This window comes from Peromyscus eremicus, chromosome 5 (genome assembly GCF_949786415.1).
Source record: "Peromyscus eremicus chromosome 5, PerEre_H2_v1, whole genome shotgun sequence".
Taxonomy (NCBI): Eukaryota; Metazoa; Chordata; class Mammalia; order Rodentia; family Cricetidae; genus Peromyscus; species Peromyscus eremicus.
The window spans coordinates 40451320-40472882 of NC_081420.1; the positions used below are offsets into that span (position 1 = coordinate 40451320).

General features: G+C 38.9%; 1 protein-coding gene across 1 annotated transcript; it reads left to right on the top strand.

Annotated features, from left to right (window-relative positions):
* Positions 1-10329: 10329 nt before the first annotated feature.
* Positions 10330-11250, top strand: LOC131910450 (olfactory receptor 2W3-like). The gene has a single exon (XM_059262381.1). It carries the CDS (start codon positions 10330-10332, stop codon positions 11248-11250), a length of 921 nt encoding a protein of 306 aa, XP_059118364.1.
* The last annotated feature ends 10313 nt before the right edge of the window (positions 11251-21563 follow it).

Genomic DNA, 21563 nt, shown 5'->3' on the forward strand with positions numbered 1-21563 from the left:
ACTTTTGTTGAAAGCATCTATGCTCATTGGGCCTACACATGTGTCTGGTAGATGACCTCCTTGGTGTCAGCAAGCCAGAAACTCCACCTTAGATCATGCTGATGCCACTATTGTCTGTATAAACCTCCTGTTAAAGCTGGGAAGATCTTTTATTGATACAGGATTTTACTAGCTAGTGCAGGCTGGCCTCAAACTTAAATTCTCCTGCCTCAGCCTCCCAACATTGGGATTGTGGTACCCACAGTCACACCTGGCTCTGTGAGGACTTATCATATAAGCACAGGCCATTCACTGTTCCATTCTTCCTCATCTCAAATCATCTACCTTACCCCATCCCCAACCCCCCCTCATTGTTTATCCCATAAATATGTCTGTCTTGGTCACTGTTCTATTGCTGTGGAGAGATACCATGGCCAAGGCAACTCTTACAACAGAGAGCATTTAACTGGGGGCTTGCTCACAGTTTTAAAGGGTTGGTCCATGATCATCATTGTGGGAAACAGACAGGTGTGGTGCTGGGGCAGTAGCTGAAAGCTTTCCATCCTGATCTGAAGACAGAAGGCCTGGCATGGGCTTTTGAATTCTCAAAGCCCTCCCCCAGTGACACAACTCCTCTAACAAGGCCACACCTCCTAATCCTTCCCAAACAGTTCTACTAACTGAGGATCAACCATTTAAGTACATGAGTCCACGGGGGCCATCCTCATTCAAGCCACCACAATCCCAAACCCTATCCTGAGGTAGAGAAGTTTGAGACTTGGTCTCCTGTGTCCACAAACTTGTCTACTTAGTGAATAAATGCTCATCTCTGCAAAGATGATCATTTAGATATTTGTCATACTATGCAGTGGGCAAAGAGAACCAGTTAAGTCAGTCACCAAGATGAGATGGTGTAAGGCAGACACCTAAGTGGGCTACTTTGAGAAACTAAGGAAAGGGGGGACTGTTTGTTCAAGGTGACTACGCCTGCATTCACAATAGACGTCCGAGCCATGAGAACTTATAAGGATTTATATACAGTAGCACCAACAGATTTGTTATTTGTTTGAATGATCATTAAGTCCAATAGTTTGAGTAATAAAATTGTTTGTCTTTTTAAAGTATGTCATCATAGTTGTTTTTAAAGATTGGGATTTTTATTTTCTCAATTATTTTTATTCTTCTCTTACACTTTCTCACACTTGCAAAGTGTACATAAAGCTGACTGTAGTATGTGCTTTCTTAAAAGCATAAAAGACTAATGTAATTCAAGGGCAAAGTTATGATCTCTGGATATTGGAGGACACATCAAAATGCAAACTTTGAGTTCTGTGTTAACAGTATTGATCCTTCACCTACTGATTGTGCCATTCAAACTGAGTTTTCTTGTAACTTGCCTGTGTTTTTCTGACTCTGAGACACTATACTCATGGTATAGATCATAAGTTAGTGTCAGACTTAACTTTTCAGGGTGCAGGGAAGTTTGAGTGCCCAGAATCTATGTTTAAAAAAAAAACTTCATAACAGGCAATGCCCAAGGGAGGCAGAGGCAGGAAGATCTCTGGGGCTTGCTGGCCAGCTAGTTGAACTAAGGAGTTCCAGGTTCAGTGAGAGACTTGTCTCATAAAGTACGTTGAAGAGCAACTGAAGAAGACACTCAACCTTGACCTCTGGTCTTTACACACAAATGAGCATGAGCATACACGTACACAAAAGCAAGAAAGAATTTTTATGTCTTTAAATTATATACCAAATAATATATATAATAAATACATACTATATATAAAGTATGTGTTATATATACAAAATTATATGCATTTATATATATATATACATACATACAAAGAAAGTAAAAATAGAAGGTAAATATTTATATGGAGACTAGTTTTTCTTAAGAAATATATGTTCTACAATTTTTCTTACTTTTAAGCTGTGAATACATTAAATTTTATTTTTAGATCTTACTTTTTATTTTTTGCAAAGTCTCATGTGGTCCAGGCTGGCCTCAAACTCACTGCACATAGTAAAGGATGACCTTGAACTTCTGATCTTCCTGCTTTTGTCATGCATGAATGAAAATACCTCCTGAGTATCGGGGTTACAGGAGCACATCACCACATGCAGTATTATGTCGCACTGGAATCAAACCCAGGGCTTTGTCAATATTAGGCAAGTATTCCACCAATTGAGCCACATCCCCAATCCTGTACCTGTAGCTCTCTTTGCTTTGGGAATAAACTCATTCATAAAACTTCTGCTTTTTTTACCCTATATGATCTTAGTCTGACAACGCTGTTAGGATGATTCATAGGAATCATAGTTTCTTGCATGCTTTTCTTGTGCTCTTTTATAAAGCAATATATCATGTCAACATGTCTGTCCAGTAAACAATACTCAACTACATATGCATGCATAATTTAGATGCATATATTTTCTTTCTTTCTTTATTTATTGTTTCTCTTATTTTGATGATTTGAAATTATCATGGAAATTAGTTGTTCTTTGAATATTTAATAAAATTATTCATAAAACTGTCTATGTGCTCCCTAAAAGACAGACTTGAATATCCAATTGCTTTTGTATAATTACCTACTGAATTAAATATTTTCATATAGGAATCCAACTTTGCTGTTTTTCATAAAAAAAAGTTAACATAGATTTAAATCAAACTATGAATATGTACTGCTATTTCCATCAAGTAAATGTTTCCACTTGCCATGGTTATTGACTCTTGATAAGAATTCATTTTTGTCAATAAGATCAATAAAATACATACCATAATTTGAAATCATTACAAAAATTTGAAATGTAAAAGTACTTCTGGAATCTAAAGGAGCACAGAGTTTTTAGTCAGCCCCCAGGCCTGGGTAAGTCTCTTCAGCCTCGATAAAGCTAAAACAGGCACATATCTTATTCAAAGTAAGTTCCCCCACCAGATATGCTCACAGTCTAAAGGACATATGATGTTGAAAGTTTTCTTAGCTATGTCCCACTGGTCTTTCTTTCTGGACAGAGCAGCAAACTTTTCTAATTGCTACAATGGAGCGCATATTCCCAAAGGCCTCAGTGAAGAGAATGAGACATTTTTAGTTCTCCAATCTGTGTTTTATAAAAATTTTAGCTATAAATTGTCTTCCCTGCTTCAGTGTCTTTCTTTAGGAGTCTTTGGATCTCCTCTCAGACTCCTGGTATGGAGTGTGCTGAAGCCCAAAAAGGCTTCAGGGCTACATCCCCAATGAAAAAGGGGCACTGATTTAGTGAGAATCCTGCCTCTCTGCCTGAGTTCAGCATCACTGAGAATCTAAGTATCCCGAGGTCAGGATGTAGATGGAAACCATGCATTTCTTTGGTGAGTGGTTGCTCACTCAGAATGACCATCTTGTAAGATCTGTCCATGCAAGTTGTAAAGTGAAGGCACAGAAGGGAAAATATCCCCCAGGAACAGAGACCACTGGCAGCCTTCCTAGGACTAGAACTAATTATCAGGAGAAAATGACCCAGAGCAGAGTAAAACAAAAGGAGAAGAAGAAAGAAATGCTGACATATGGATTAGAGGAGGCAAGTAGCATGCTAATCCCTTATTGCTTTATTTTTTAAAAGTAACTAACAGTTTTTCTTCATCTGGTTTATTTATCTATCAGCCATAAAAATCAAGACTGACAGCTGCGCTTTAGTGTGCTATTATGGTCTGTTCTCTGAAGTGGCTAGGGAAAAAAGTGAGTAGGTAGGGATCCACCAAGAATGACAATGCTAGAGTGGAGCATAATCTTAAACATAGCTGGTAATAAGAGACAGGACAGATCAGTGGTTCGCAACCTGCCTAACGCTGCGACCCTCTAATGCAGTTCCTCATGTTGTGCTGACCCAAACCATAAAATTATTTCATTGCTACTCCATAACTGTAATTTTACTTCTGTTATGAATCATAATATAAATATCTGATATGCAGGATATCAAATAAATTACCCAAAGGGGTCATGACCCACAGGTTGAGAACCACTTGGTTAGTTCATCATGAAAGCAGAATTTAGATAGACACTTGAAGTAATTGACAAAATCATGTTTAGGAATCTCTAATCATTAGAGTTCAGATCCCAGGACACCTTACAGAAGGTCTAGACAGCATACTTCATGAATCTAATCCTAGGGTGCATCTTTGTGAGTTCAAAGTCATCCTGTCTACATTTTTAATTTAAAAAGGCATAATTCTGTATATCCATCAGATATGGATGATGATACCAGGAACACAAAGTTATACTAAAATTCTCTAACTTTCATGTTTAAATATTGTGAAAAATATATTAAATAATATCAATGATTTGAAAAGTTGGAAATGAGCTGGGCATGGGGGCTTACTCCTGTAATCCTAGCATTTGGGAGGCTAAGGAAAGAAAGAGGATTGCCGTGAGGTCAAAGTCAAGCCGGGCTAAGTAGTTGACTTCTAGGCTAGCCTGAGTTACAGTGGGAGACCCTGTCTCAAAGAAACAAGGGCCTGTCGAGATGGATGGCTCGGTGGTTAAGCATGTCTGCTACCCTTCCACAGGACCTGAGTTGTGTTCCCAGCACCCACGTAGAGGAGTTCATAATTGCTTGTAACTCCAGATCCAGGAGAGCTCATTAAACCCCAGCAGATGGTCAAGAATAATACCAGAAACAGATCCACAGTAATTAAAATAACTCTGAGTAGTTGGTCTTATTAGGCAGGTAATAAAGGCCAAAACTTTTTTGAATATATAATTTGCCTAGGATTATCTTTCAACACAGCTGGACTGAGTTTAAATCGGTGGTCCTCAATCTGTGGGTCACGACCCCTATGACGTTCCAAGGACCCTTTCACAGGGGCTGCATGTCAGATATTCACATTACAACTCATAACAGTAGCAAAATTGCAGTTACGAAGAAGCAATGAAAATCATCTTATAGTGGGGTGGGGGGGTCACCACAACGTGAGGAACTGTGGTTAAAGGGCCGCAGCATTAGGAAGGCTGAGAGCCACTGGCTTAAGTAGACTGGTCTAGTACTCTTATTGTCTTCCCAGATTGGTGGGAGACATTCGCCAAGTCAGTGCATCCATAACACATCCCATCCCATGTTCTTAGATATCTGAACACATTTCATGCCCAAATTCTCATAATAATTCTTTAAAACTTGTTCAGTCTCCTGAACCTAGCAATTTCCTTTCACTTTAGTGATAAGCCCTGGGTTAGTATAAAGGTGGGCATGTCTAGATTCAAATTTGCCTGGGGGGCTGGCAAAGTCCTAATAAATAAGTCAACAAATTGAGAGAATACATTTATTTTACATCTATTTATTATTAGGTCTCCAAAAAGTTCTCAAAATAAGAACTGTCAGTATGCCCATTTTACAGATAATACATTTGAGGCACAGAATATTTCAGTAACTTTTTCAAGGTCTCTCAGCTATTCAGTATCATCTCTGGGATCCAAAATGATACCCCTCAAGCTGTAGCAATTACGATGGACCCTTTCTTGACCATCCATTTGTCTCTCAATAGAGGGGTGAATATCCATGTCTGCACTTCAGCATAAAACTTTAATTGTTGATTTGGTAATCATCAGCCTTGAAAGGTATTTGAGTCTAGTGGAAAGGATGATCTCACTCAAAACAATGTATGTTTTGTATCCAAGTATGAAACCATGAAGGTATGTGCTCATCAAAGTGACAGTCATTGATGCTGTGTTTTTTATTTGACCTATTGGAAGCAATTAATACTTTTCTATAGTTCAATCTTGAAATGTTTTATTTTACTTTGTTTCACTATATAATGAATGGAATAGAACAGATTGATAAATATAATAACAATGGCAGAGAACAATTCAATGTGAGTAAAAGAAAATATAATCCTTATTGCATGGTTGCTCTATAGCTTAATGTAAAATATCATCCTTACAATAATCCTGCAAGATGTGCACTTCACCTTTCCTATTTCACAGGTAAGAAAATTGAGAATGTAGCAGTTAAATAACTTCAGGGTCATTCAGTTAGTGAGGAAAAAAACATGGTTAAAACCTGTCTGGATTTGAAAAAACTTCACTTGCATTTTGTAAGGCTTATCATATTATACTGCTCTGGATTATACATTTTATAGACATATATGCTTATCTAAGTTACTACATTAATTTTAAAATACATGTTTTGTCAAAGCAATACAGGTAAGAGTTAATGTAATAAGAAGTATAGAAAATCTATCATTGAAAGGAAAAATTTTATGTAGCACCTTCGAACACCAAAATGTAAACCCTGAGAACAAAATTTTTGTCTTCATGTTTTGTTAGTGTTAATAGCTCTAAGTGTGTATCTTAATTCCTTTGGTCTACCAACCTTAGTATCTGCTGCTGGGTCATTATTAGTAATAGGGGAAGTTTTACTGCTAACATGCTTTCTTTGATTGCATGACTTACATGATATGCTTAATCGTCTATACTTTGTTCAACACATCTGCAGCTGTTTCCTGCCTCTCTCACTTCTCTTCCGCCTCGCCTCCTATCATACACTTGCTGGTAATTAATTCCTGCCTTGTCAAAAGTGATCTCAGTTCTTCAACATTTCCAAACCTATCACTGATAAAGACTCTGATTAGTAAATATTTTTAGAGAAAATTCTGAGCACATACTACTCACTGATTATCTAAAGATAACTAGTACTCGGTAAGCAAAGGGAAAGAAGACCAATAGTGTGCACAAACCCACCATGCATAGTCCTCTACTGCCCATGATATGTATTGGACCTGGGAATATCGTTTGGAGTGTTTGCAGATTTCATCTACAAGGCTGGGGGGTTGGCCTACTGCACATGAAGCTCTGAACTCAATAACCAGAACCACAAAAAAATTACACCTGAAATTTTTTTATTTTTCCTACATTCACTTACTGCATTGGTGTGGATGTATAGGTACACACATGCCACAGTGTGCATGCGGAGGTCAGAGGACAACTCATGGCAGTCAGTTCTCTCATTCCAGCATGGAAGTTTTTCCTTTAAATACAGCAATTTCAGAATTGATAATTATGTATCCTTTATTTGCCTTAGAAAACAAGTTTTAGAGACAATTCAAATAAACCACCAAGTGAAGTACTCAGAGTGCTCTGTTCACCTTAATGGAGCCCATTAAGGGTTGTAGGACTAATTAATAATTAATCAATTGTAAATTATTAATTAAATAATTATTTAAATAATCATTGATTAATGCTTCAGTTGTACAACTAATTAATACATTTTTTCTGACTTATCAAAATGTGGCTTTTGAGTCAAACAGGCCTGTGTTCAAATGTCACATCTATAACTTCTAGCTGTGTACACATTGGTAAATCACTTAATACCTGTGTCCTGAAAATTCAGGTATGAGACTAAATACTGCAGTTCCAGAAAGATCACCACTCAGCACTCATAAAGGCTCAATGAAGATGACAGTCACCATACATTCATTTTTGTGAGTTTTGATTAATTTCTTTCTCCCACTAGTCTATAAATCAATGAGGTTAGTTACTATCTATTTTAATAATTATTGTATCTCTAACATGGATATATAACAGGAAACTGACAAATATTTGCTGAATATTTATATTTGCCAATATAAATCTGCTCCAAAGTTTGAACTGTATATTTGAAGGATAATCTGGACTTCTCTGACCTAAAGCTGCATCAACACTTAATCAGCAGGGACCTTTTGGGATCATTTAGAATGTAACTTCCACACAAAATTTTCTTCTCTAACCACTTACGGTTGTTAATAATAACAATTATTATTATTATTATTATTATTATTATTATTATTATTATTATTATTATTGAGACAGGGTTTCTCTGTGTAGCAGCTCCTGGAACTCACTCTGGAAACCAGGGTGGCCTTTAACTCACTGAGCTCCCCCTGCCTCTGTCTCCCAAGTGCTGGGATCAAAGGCATGCGCCACCACACCCAGCCAGTTGTAACTAATTTAAGCTGATCAAGATCAGCCAGTCTTTGCTGCTGCCACTGCTCAGATTACGCCCTATACCTGGGACAGGGCCTCCTATTGATTGATAATAAACAACACAGACCTGATCTTTCCTGTCTATCATAGTCACCACTGCTATCTGTAGCATGGTTTATCATGTGCAAGACACTTTATAAATGTAAATAACTGTGTGGGAAGAGCAGGATGTGTGAGATGCTATATAACAGTGGCTCCTTCACTCTAACTTGACTCTGTGATTTTTTTTTTACTTACATGACTAGAAATAATGATTTATGTAGAAGGAACTAGTCATGGCTACTAGTTAGAGTAGTTATTGGTGGAAACACAAAGTTTTCTAACTGGAAGAGACCACACTGAGCATTCTAACATCATGTCAACCTCACAAAGCAATGAACTTGTCATTTAATTTAATAGACTATTGAACCAAATTTCTCTGGCTTCTGCACCACATTCTCTGGTTAGGAGCTGGAAAAGAACTTTCCTAATGCAAGGTGTTGAGTAATAACTCACTATATGGCAACATTGAATTGTCTTCGTGTGTCTTAATTTGGGTCATTTCTTTGATATTTCAGAGGAACCTAAATGGATTTAAAGATTTATAAAATCTAGATCTGTGGCTTTGAATTTAACCAGTAGTTTGAAATACAAAAGAATGATTTCCCTGAATTTTTTATTTGACAAATAGCTCTCTCTTATTGGAAAAGGTCTGTTATTTTTCAAGGTAACATGATAGCAGCCTCTGGGGATGTATTAAAATCTCTAAGTCAAGCTTATTTGGAAACATCTGTCATTTTAAAATTCTAAGTATTGGCAGATTGTGGTGGCACATGCCTCCAAGCATGGCTCTCTGGTGGCAGAGACAGGCTGATCTCTGTGAGTTAGAAGCCAGCCTGGTCTATAAGCTGAGTTCCAATCTAGCTAGGGCTACACAGTGAATTCCTATCTCAAAAAAGTGTTCATTAAAATTCAGTATATAAGAACTATAGGTTCATTCATAAAGGAAAGAAATGATTAACATGTAATAGTGACTGAAAACTTTGCATCATTATGTTTCTATAAATTTGTAGTTTTGTAATAATATAGGTGAATGTGTATTTACAAGAAGAGAAAATAAGAATTGCATAAAAAAGGTAAAGTAGAATCCATCATTTTCAGAAGAATTTGTATATTGCCGTGTGCCTTCAATTTCAGCAAATAAAATGAAATCAGACATTATTCCTGGTTTCATTATGCCAAAAACAGCTTTTGAGCTCTGTTGATAAATTTGTACAGAACCTCTGGTATGTGAGTTCAATGACAAAATAATGTTTTCTCAAATACAGAAAGCTTGTAAGTATGAAGAATTTACCCACCTCTCCACAAATGATGTCACACTTGAACAATATATCTTTTTTGGATCAAACATTTGTCATATATTTAGGAGAAAGAGCACAATAAAATAGGCATGTCCACAAACTATTTAGACGTTAAATACACATGAAACATCCTTGGTGAACAATTACCCAGAAAAAGTAACACAGTGATAGAATTACCAAATACTGGGTTTTGTGTGTGTGTGTGTGTGTGTGTGTGTGTGTGTGTGTGTGTGTGTGTGTGTGTGGAATTTTAAAACTAAGGCAAATTCTCTGATACAGTATTAAATGAAGGAAAATTCAGACATGAGGCTGAAGAGATGATTCAGAAGTTTGGAGCCAGGTTTGGTCCACTATCCATATGGCAGATCACCTTCTTCTGAGCTCGAAGGGAACTGCACACAAGTAATGCACTTATATACATGTAGGCAAACATAAACACACAAAAAAAATAAATCTTTTCAAAAAGAAAATAGGACAATGAAATTTTAAACACAGTATGAGTTGATGTGTGTTATATGTGCACCTAAGAAAAGACTAAAAGGAAGTGAATCAATAATGCAGCAGTGGTCTATTCAGGAGTATCACTCATCTTTTCCTGTTCTTTCTATACATTGGTATTATTCAAATATTCTATAATGCCCCATATATCTTTGGTATCCAAAAAGAAAGAAAAAAGCCAATAAGAATATTATCTCTAGGAGATCTTGTTTAGGTCTTCCTGGGATATTAAAATGATGCATAGCTGGGCGGTGGTGGCGCACGCCTTTAATCCCAGCACTCGGGAGGCAGAGCCAGGCGGATCTCTGTGAGTTCGAGGCCAGCCTGGGCTACCAAGTGAGTTCCAGGAAAAGGCGCAAAGCTACACAGAGAAACCCTGTCTCGGAAAAAAAAATAAAATAAAATAAAATGATGCATGATTCTTTGAGGTCCCATCCCTCCACAGATGACTTTGCTTATCTCTCATGAACTTGATGTGTTTCCCATAGCTTTCCTGCAGGCATGTACTAACCACTGATACCATGACCAACCAGAGCTGCCAGGAACAGTTCATCTTGCTGGGCTTCTCAGACAGACCCAGGCTAGTGTCCATCCTCTTTGTGTTTGTCCTCATCTTCTACCTCGTGACTTTAGTGGGCAACATTGTCATTATCTTAGTTTCCCATCTGGACCCCTGCCTCCACACTCCCATGTACTTCTTCCTCACCAACTTATCCTTCCTCGATCTCTGCTTCACTACCAGTTCCATCCCTCAGCTGCTCTTCAACTTGGGAGGCCAGGACAAGACCATCAGTTACACTGGCTGTGCCGTCCAGCTGTTCATGTTTCTAGGCCTAGGAGGCACTGAGTGTGTTTTGCTGGCTGTCATGGCTTACGACCGATTCACTGCAATCTGCAAGCCTCTTCACTACTCAGTCATCATGCATTCTCAGCTCTGCTGGAAGTTGGTATCTGTGGCCTGGAGTGTTGGACTCCTCAACTCCCTGGTCATGTCTCCTGTCACCATGAAGCTGCCACGATGTGGCAGATGTCAGGTGAGGCACTTCCTGTGTGAGATGCCAGCTCTGATAAAAATTGCCTGTGTGGACACTGTGGCTGTGGAAAGCACTGTTTTCTTTTTGTCAGTGATAATAGTGCTGGTGCCGCTGACTCTCATCCTGGTTTCCTACAGCTACATTGCTCTAGCAGTGATGAGGATCCAGTCAGCCTCGGGAAGGAAGAAGGCTTTCAATACCTGTGGGTCCCACCTCACCGTAGTCTCCTTGTTCTATGGGAATATCATCTATATGTATATGCAACCAGGACACAAAGCTTCTCAGGACCAAGGGAAATTTCTGACCCTCTTTTACAACTTGGTAACTCCCATGTTGAACCCCGTCATCGATACACTGAGAAACAAGGATGTAAAGGGAGCATTGAAGAGACTCGTGACTAGGAAATAAGGTGAAAGGGCTTCCCCCAAAGTTGCTTCTTCCACTCAACACGAAGATGTAATAAGTAGAATGAAAGCTTAAAATTCACCCAAATGCCTTTGCTTGTCCAATAAACCCGCCATTGGTGAGACTGGGGAGTATGTGTTGTACAACGTCAAATAGATGCTAATTATTCACTATATGATGGGTAAGACTTGGTCCATAAAACACCTTGCATCTGACATGCCAAAGCATGTGATCTTTTCCCTTCTAAGTTGATCTGGTCCACTTAAAAGTCAGCCCAAATCATGAATCAGTGCTTCTATATCTATGGATTAAGATGAAAGTTAGAAAGAGGGAAAAAAAAATATGATGATTTTTCTCATTGGCCATTTGTGTAATGTTGTGTGATGGTGAAACTGAGCCAATGGAATCCCAAAACACTTTTGTCTTCTATTAAGTATAAATTTCATTGTGTGAGTAAGTAGAGCATTTGTCTAGACGTGGTCTATAGTATCATTTTAAGAGACAGCCATGTCCGTGTCCCTGTCATCCTGGCATTCAGGAGAATTATGTGTTTGAGGTCAACCTGAGCTTCATATAGAAACTCTGAGATAGATACATGTTTTTAGCTACATTTATTTATTGTACACATTCACATGCATGCACATGCCGCAGTATGCGTGTGGAACCAGAGGATAACCTGTAGCAGATGGTTATTTCTTCCACCATGTTGGTCCCAAGGACCAAACTCAGGTCCTCAGCAGCAAATACATTTACCCACTATGCCGTCTCCCTTTATACATTTAACTTAAAATTTTTAACTAAGCAGTGTGTGGTGGATGTGCCTATAATCCTAGCAATTGTGAGGTGGATGGTAGTATCAGGAGTTCAGGGTTATCCTCAGCTGCATGGGGAGTTCAGAGTAAGCCTGAGCTACATAAAACCCTGCTTCATAAAAACAAAACAAAAAGTTAAATATTGTTTTTTTGATCTGCTGCATTAAGTTACCTATATATTTTTCCAACTTTAAAACACAGAAATTCTAAAGTTTAATGAGTATAGAAATTATTGTGTTATAAAAGATCCATGTTTGATTTTGATATGGACTTTAAAAAAAAAAAAACGATCATCCATTTTGCATCCTTTGGTTTTACAGATTAGGAAATGGCACCCCAAACACCACAAGTCACAAAACTAAGAAATTATCACAAGTGACTTGATATATTCAGAGTTCTCATTCTTTAAAAACCAATTTTCATTAAGAGACTTTTTTGTTGTGGACTATTTCTTTACACTGTGTGAAGATATGTTACTTTGATTGGTTTAAAAAAAAAAAAAAAGAGCTGAATGACCAATAGCTAGGCAGGAGAGAACAGGTGGGACTTCCGTGCAGAGAGAGGAACTTGGGATGAATCTAGGTGCATAAGGGATGCCAGTCGGGTGACACCAGCAAGACACTGAAGAAGCTGGACATACAGAGCAGAGGAGAAGTAACCAAGTCACACGACAGAATGTAGATTAGTAGAAACAGGTTCATTTAAGTTATAAGAGCTAGTTGGGGGAAAGCCTAAGCTAAGGCCAAGCTTTCATAAGAAATAAGTCTCTGTGTCATTATCTGTGAGATGGAGTCCCACAGAAAAGTCTGACTACTGCACCAGGCTTTTTCTTTTTGGACCACCAACCAGCTCCCAAATCATGACAGAGACTTCTCATTAATTATGAATGCTTGGCGTAGCATGGGCTCATTTATGGCCAGCTCTTTTCACTTAAATTAACCTCCTTCTCTTTATCGGCCTTTTGCCTCAAGGCTTTTCACCTTTTCTTTCTTTCTGTTTGTCTTACTTTCACTGCTTCTCATGTCTGTCTGTCTGGCGGCTTCCTGGCTTCTGGCCCCAGGCCTGTCCCTCTCCTTCTCTCTTGTTCTCTTCTCCTTCTCTCTTGTTCTTCCTCTCTTCTCGAGCATGGATTTCTCCTCCTATCTATTCTCTCTGTCCCTCCCCCAAATCTGTCTATCCTTTCTCTGCCTGACTATTGGTCGCTCAGCTTTTTATTAGACCACTCAGGTGCCTTAGGCAGGCAAGGTGAAACAAATGCAACATAAACAAAAGTAACACACCTTTACACAGTTAATGTAATATTCTGCAGCATAAACAAGTGTAACACATCTTTGTCTAGTTAAAATAATACTCCACAACAGACTGCACTTTTTTTTATATGGAAGCCATGAAGTGAGTGTGAAATGTGTGTGTGGAGTGTGTACACTCCCTTATTCACACAGACATTAAACTGCTTTGCAAAGAAACAAGTGATTAATTTCTGTAATATATGGAAAAATCCTAAGCTCCTGCACTTCCCTAGTAATAGAAATATGTCTTGTCTGCATCTATCATCTCACTATTATCATCTTTAAGACAACGGTTCTGGGGACGAAGAGATGGCTCTGCAGTTAAGAGCACTTTCTGTTCTTGCAGAGGACATCATTTGGTTCCCAGTACACACTGGACAGCTCACAACTGCCTATAATCCACTTTCACATGATGTGGTGCTGCCTTCCGGCTTTCATGGGCACCTACATGCAAATTGTGCACATACAGACATACAAGCACACACAGACACATAAAGAATAAATATTTTAAAGACTTCTGCCCTACTGAGTCTTTAAAACAGCTACTTTTCCATTAAAATTTTCAACAGGTCAGTGAGTCCAAGGCCAGCCTGGTCTACAAAAGCAAGTTCCAGGATAGCCAGGGCTACACAGATTAACCCTGTCTTGAAAAACCAAAATAAACAAATAAGTAAATAAATGAGTTTTCAGTAGATATTACTGAATATAGCTTCAACACAACTTAAAAATCAAATTGCTTTCTTTTTATTAGAGTGTTCTTCTTTAAAGTTTATTAAACTAATTATTATTGGCTAGGTACCACATCAAATAATATAAATTTGCATCCCAAGTAGAAAATAGCAAATGCCCCTTAAACTAGCAGGAAAAAAAAGTTTTCCTTGAGTAAAACTCAATAAACAAAGTTAGTTTTTCAGTTCAAAGGGTATTTCTGATTTTAGTGATTTAATTTCCTCTCTAAAATTATTCACCCCTAAACACCAGTTCTTGTAGCTTCAAATTTTCCTCTTATGCAGAAAACCTCCAAATACAAGATAAATTCTAAAAACTCATTCCAAATACCATGCATTGTATCCCAGACATTTTCTAGTCTAGATTATGTTCATGATGGGAAATTTTGACTTTTATAAATCAAACTGGAGTAATTTCTGTGTTCTGCATCTCATGTTCATCTCTCCTCGCCCTTCCCTAAAGCTCTACTTTGTTTGGTGGTCTTTGTAATTTCCTGGCTCAGCGGGCACAACAGAAACTTAATGAGAAGAGACAAGTGCCTTACTATTTGTACCATCATCATTTTCATAAGAGGAACTAGTAACAGGGATTCTTTTGTTGTCCACCAGTGGTTGGACTGACTCATGTTCCACTGCAGGAAGAGGCAGGAGCCAAAGTTTCTCTCTAAAAAAAATAATTAAACATTTTATCTGAAGAAACATGGAACAGTTCATGAATTTATCTGTCATTTTTGTACTGGACTATGCTAATCTCTATATTGTTTTAATTTTTATATATTTGCTGCTGAAAAGATGCCAAAAGTATTTATAATGTGAATTTTTCTAAATATCCCTTCTATTGGGGGACAAAGATAAATCAAGAAAAATATGTTGCTCTTTGTAAGAGGAGAGAGAGAGAGAGAGAGAGAGAGAGAGAGAGAGAGAGAGAGAGAGTTTTACTAGTTACTTAATCCTGAACCTTGGTTGAGATAGACAAACACTACCACTGGATTGTATCCTCAGTTCTTTTTTAGCTTTTTATTTTGAAATATGTCTTTACTAAGTTTTCTAGGCTATCCTTGAACTTGCAATTTCCTTGAGTAATGAAAATTATGGGCCTGCTCCATCAGGCCTGCCTGAGTTTGATTTATAAAAGTAAAATTTTTGCATAATGTACATAATTTAGACCAAAAATGTCTGGGATGCAATCCATGGTATTTGGAGTGAGTTTTTAGAGTTCAGCTTGGATTTGGGTGTTTCCTCATGGAGGGAAAATGTGCCTCCTGTGTGCTGTGTCCTGTGTGCTGTGTCCTGTGTGCTGTGTCCTGTGTGCTGTGTCCTTTTTGCCCATACCACCATGCCAAGCTTGTCCAGAATTCTAACTTCAATACTGACAATGTTGGTGTTTGTGGTAAGATCCACACTATGAGGTTTGAAGAGTCTAAACAAGGTAAGTTCTAGGCCAGTATGGGCTTAAGTGTGAGACCCTGTCTCAAAGACAGACAGACAGACAGACAGATAGACAGATGATAGATAGATAGATGATAGAGAAAATGATAGATGGAAGGAAATTACATAAATCACTAAAAATGAGGAAAGAATGGTGAGATTTATAGTCTATTTTAAAAAACATGTATTAGAGATCAAGAAGCCACAAAAAGCTAACCTAATTTTCTGTGGATGTCAGTATTTTGTTGCTGTTTTAACTAAAAACTTTTAATCACAATAGGCTTCCTAATAGATTATGTTTTATATGCATCAAAATTACTGAGTTTTGATTTCAGTCAACAATGACCCTGCTGAACATTATATTTTGGGAAATAAACTAAAACTTTGATTTTTTTAGGGTATAATCATATTTTGAAAACATTATATATTTTATTCCCTCTTTTGCACTACTCAGTCTTTTTATTCTTGTCTAATTATGTTGCCTAACACAAACACAACAAGGTTCATTAATAGCAGTGTTTTCAGATCTCTAAAATGTATGGGTTCATATCTGGTAAGACCAATGTGCTTATGTTTAAGTTGATTTTATAATCAAGGAAAAGTCTCTATGTTTGGGAACACTAAGTACTTGCTTTAAAAATGTATGCATCCAGGCTGCAGATATGGCTCAGTGGTAGAGACCATACCTAGGATGTTCAAAGTTCTGGCTTTGGTTCCCAATGTTAAAAGAAAATTACAGATGCACTTTTCCCCCACATAAGTTTAATTAGATAAGCTAGCCAATAGTAATTAGCTGTGATTCCAAAAGCTGTAAGTGATAACTGATCACCTCCAGTGGAGAAACAAAGACGGAGGTCCCACCACCGGTTGAACCCTGCAGTAATATGAAGTGACCTCTAGAAATGAGCTCTCATGAGTCCATGGTGGTAAAACAACAAAAAAGCATTGTTTTCTTAGCTTTGATTTCTCACCTCGAGGGAAGAACTCTGTTATTGTCACCCACAGGCACACATTAATCAGGTGTAAGCTATAGTAGTGGGTTGATGGTTACAGGCCCTGACCATAAGAGTAAGATTACGTAACAATTCCGTGAGAAGTTGCAGGTTTCAACATCTGTAAACTGAAGGGAAAGAAGTAGATTTTGAAGTTTTATTTATAAGGTTGATGGCTCAGTGGGTTAAGGTACTTGCTGGAAAGCCCAACAATCTGAGTTTGGTCCCTGGAACACACATGAAATTGGAAAGAGAGAATCTAGTCTTACAAATTGTCCTCTGACTGCTACACTTGCTCCATAGTACACACACACACACACACACACACACACACACACACACACACTAAATAGATACAATATCATATATATAAATAGCTCTTTATTTATATAGGAAAACTTTATCTTTAGAAAGCATTTATCAGTAGCTTAGTTTAAAAGCCAGACCAGAGGACTGGCAAGATGGGTCAGTGGGTAAGGATATTTGCCTCCAAATCTGGCAACCTGAATTTGATCCCTATGACCAACATGATGGAGAAAGAGAGCTGACTTCTATAGTTTGTCTTCTGGCCTCCACATGTGCCAGGGCATGCACACACACACACACACACACACACACACACACACACACACAAATAAATCTATTTTTTAAATGTTTAAAGCCAAAACAGAATAATAGCATGAACAAGAATTAATCCCAAATTCCTCTTCACCAATTTATCCTGCCATTTCTCTTTATTAATTCTTTTTCTTTCTTTGGGTGTTTTGTTTTGTCAGTTGCAGTGCTGGGGATTGAACCCAGAGCCTGTGTGCACTAGTCAAGCACAGTAGCATGAGCCTCATCTGCTCAGTTTGTAGTTCAGTTTGTGTTGTTTTTAGACAGCATCTCACTGCGTACCCCAGGCTGCCCTGGAATGCCAGGCAGGAGTTGGGTGTTTATATGACCTATTTTAGTTCTTGCTTAGCAATTGCTGGGTCCACTCCTTTCAGGGACACGTTGGGGCACTGTTGACCCAACCGAGATGAAAAGATGCTCCGTGGAGTAGGCAGGGCTTTAACCGAATTCTGAAAGTTGAGAGCACTGTAGGTGAGGAAGGTTTAAAAGTGTGTGTGCTTCTTCACAAGGCCATTCAGAGAGAGACAATGGTCATTAGAGACAGAGAGAGCCCTCTGTGTTCATTGTGATTGAAGGGATCCAGCTAAGCGGGCAGGGCCCTCCAGCCTCAGGCTTCAATATAGATAGCAGCTTGGCAGCCCCTGTCCATTGCCTGTCTCCTTCCAGTCTTCCTGTCCAGAGGTTCTCAAGTCAGGACACCACCATGGTTAAGAATCTGTACTCTGAAATCAGTGATCATCTTTTTTTTTAAATAATTTATTTATTTTTATTTTATCTGCATTGGTGTTTTACCTACAAATATGTCTGTGAGGGTTTCAGGTCTTGGAGTTACACACACTTGTTAGATGCCATGTGGGTGCTGGGAATTGAACCCAGGTCCTCTGGAAGAGCTGTCAGTGCTCTTAACCACTGAGATCACTCCAGCCCCTCAATTACGATCTTGAGATTCAGTTTAAGCAGGAATGGGAATTAAAATTTTTATACAGTATGAAGATTCTTCAACCTAAGGTGTCATCAATAGATAAATGGATAAAGTGTTAAGTATACACAAATAAATTATTTTCTGTTGTTTTGGGGTTTGCTTGCTTGTTTGCATGTTTATTTGTGAATCCTGATCTTATCCAGCTTACCCTGTACTGGAACTCTTGATCCCCCTTCCTCCACCTGCAAAATGGTAGGATCAGAGACCTGTGCCACCATGGTCAGTATATGGTTATTTTCCAGGCATTGAAAAAATGAAATTTTGTCATTTGAAATAACATGGATGGAACTGGAAATCATGAAGTGAAATGAGTCAGAAAGAGAAAGTTGAGTACTGTAAGAGCTCAAGTGCAGAGTCTAGAAATGCTGCCTTTATAGAAACAGAGGCAGGGTGCTGGGGAGGCTCTCAGGAATCCACAAGGATGACCCCTCCTTGATCTGCTGGCAGTGGTCCAGAGGGTGCCTGGACCAGTCTACTCTAGTGACCAGCCTAGCAAATAACCTAGCTGTCATCATAGAGCCTTTGTCCAGTGACTGACGGAGGCAGATGCAGAGATCCACGGTCAGGCACCAGGCTGATCTCCGGGAATCCAATTGATGAGAGAGAGGAGAGATACTGCAGGCAAGGGACGTCGAGATCATGATGGGAGGACGTGCAGAGATGACCGGCCACATTAGTGGAAGCCCATGAACTGTGGACTGGTGGCTGTGGAGCCCCCATGGGACTCGACTAGGCCCTCTGGTTATGGAAGACAGTTGTTTGGCTTGAACTGTTTGGGGGGGCACACAGGCAGGGGGATCGGGATCTGTCCCTGGTGCATGGGCAGACTTCTGGAATCAGGTGCCTGCGGTGTGATGCCTTGCACAGCCTTTGTGCAGTGGGAAGGAACTTGGACCTGCCTAGGCTCAGTGTGCTGGGCTCTGCTGACTCCCCATGGGAGACCTTGTTGTGGGGGATGTGGGGATGTGGGGTGGCTTGGGAAAGAGGGCTGAGAGTGGGGGAGGGAAGAGGAGGATCTGTGGATGGTATGTGGAGTGAGTAGAAAATTTATTAAATAAAGAAAAAAATTCTAAATGAAAAACATAAATAAATAAAATTAAAATTAAAAAAACAAACAAACAAACAGAGAATAGAATGGAGTCCTTGCCAAAGACTTGCCAAAAGCAGGTAGAGCAGAAATGGAGTGAGAGGCTATTAGTCAGTGAATTCAAAGTTACAATTAGAGGGAATAGGTCCTGATTGATGTTCTGTTACAGAGAGGGGGTGATGATAGTTAATATTAATGTAGTATGTATTTCAAGAAAGCTATAGGAAGAGAATTCAGTTGATCTAATCACTATGACTAATCAAGATTTAAGGTGATACATAAGCTAATTATTATTGTTTGATCACTGTATAATATGAATACATTGTAGCAATAAATATATATGTATAATTATCTTGTCAATTAAATTTAGGGGCTGAGAAGATGGTTCAGTCAATAAATTGCTTGCTATGCAGGCATAAGGACCTGAGTTTAGATCTCCAGCATCTACACAAAAGTGCCAGCAATTCCAGAACCAAAGAGAGAGAGAGACTGGAGGATACCTGGTGCCTGTCTATCAGCCAGCTTAGCCAAATTAGTGAGCTCCAGGTTCAGTGTCTCAAAACACTAAGGAGGGGAACAAGAGAAGAAGACACTGGATGTAAACTTCTGCCCCACCCTGCAAACAGAATTCAGCCAGGCACTGTGGTGTCAGTCTCTAATCTCAGTTAGTCAGGAGATGGAGGCAGGTGAATCAAGAGTTCAAGGTCATCCTGGGCAACTAGTGAGACCATTGCCAAGTAGAAAAAAAAAAATTAAAGTGCTGCAGTATTGCTTCATAGGAGAGCATTTCGCCAACATGCACAAAGCCTGGGCTCAATCCCCAGCACCAAAAGAAAAAAAGAGAGAGACAGACAGAGACAGAGACAGAGACAGAGACAGAGACAGAGACAGAGAAGGAGGGAAGGAAGGAAAAAGCAAGCAGGTAATTCTGAGCCCAAGGAATAACAGAAAAAAGCAAATTGTTATTAAATGATGTGATTTCTTGAAGGGTGGGAAAGCACTGACATCAGATTACATCAGGCGTCTGGTCCACATGACAGGAAGGGTGTTAGAAACCTCACTGAACATGCCATCACCAGAGTAATAAGGAAAGAAATCATGACACATAGAATTTTTATTGGGAGAAGAGTATGAATATATTGTTCCAAGTTAATAGATGAAAAGAACTAAGACAGATTGAAATGAGCTGGACACAGTGGCTCAGACCTTTAATCGAAGTGCTCTGAGAGAGTGATGCAGGAGAATTTACATGAGTTCAAAGTTAGCCAATCACTATATAGTGAGAAACTGTCATTTGAAAAAAAAAAAAGATGGCGGTGGCTTTGATTCTATTTTTCTTCTTGTCTGTTTTTTAATCCTGGGGCTTGAACTCAAGGACTCAAATACATGTTCTATCACAGAACTACACATCCAAGCCACTCTTTATATTTTTCTGATGGGAAACACTTGAACATATTTTAGGCTATGGATATAGGGTTGATAATGATAGAGTAGACCAGGTCTGATTGACTGACAAGGTCTCAAAAACCCTGGAAGATAATATAGTTGATAGTGCCATCAAAAAAACTTACTGGATCAATAACACAAGCACAAAGTAATATGAGGGAAAGGCCCAGAATTTTATACTGGAGGACCTCTTTCCTTGTAGGTAGAAAAAAAGTTCTGAAAGATGAAGAATTTAAAGATTGACCCCTGAAATGCCAACAATTCTATTGGGCATGTCAGATGGAAATGAAATAGAGACAATAGGATCACCTTGGCAGGAAAAGATGGAGTCTCTGTTGATACCACCTCTCCAGAGCCTTCCACTTCAGCTGCTCCCTGGGGGCAGTCAAACTCTGGATACCCGAACAAGGCCTAATGAGTTACATGGGGCAAGGCACTCTTGGGGCCACTGAAAATAAGCATATCCTCAAGCATCTTTGTCCCCAAAGCAGATCCTGGATCTTGGTAGCTCATAAAAAGATTCCTCTGGTTTGACATTAGCCCTTTCACTCATGGGCAGATTCAACAGAATTCAGTTTCAACGTCTGTTTAGCTGTAGGACTCTAAAATGCATGGACAGGCTTCCTGGGAAAACCCTAGGGGTGGCATGGGTTATGTCAACAGTAATCTTTGAAGAAATTGCTATCAAATTCAAAGGCCTGCATAGCATTCCATCATTATTTTTAAAGACCATCCAAAGAACAACATATTTAAAGCATACTTTCATGCGAAGTTTCTATTTATTCTAAAAATTCTATTTTACCTACCCCATCACGTATCCCTGCCCTGCAGTTCCTCAGCGAAACTCACAGACTGGTAATCACCAAATGTGCCATATTTGAAGATGTGATTTTAATTTGCCTAATGTTAACGTTGCCACCAACACCAGTTTTCGGGG

Coding starts and splice junctions, on each gene's coding strand:
- LOC131910450 (XM_059262381.1), top strand. CDS start 10,330: ATGACCAACCAGAGCTGCCAGGAACAGTTCATCTTGCTGGGCTTCTCA.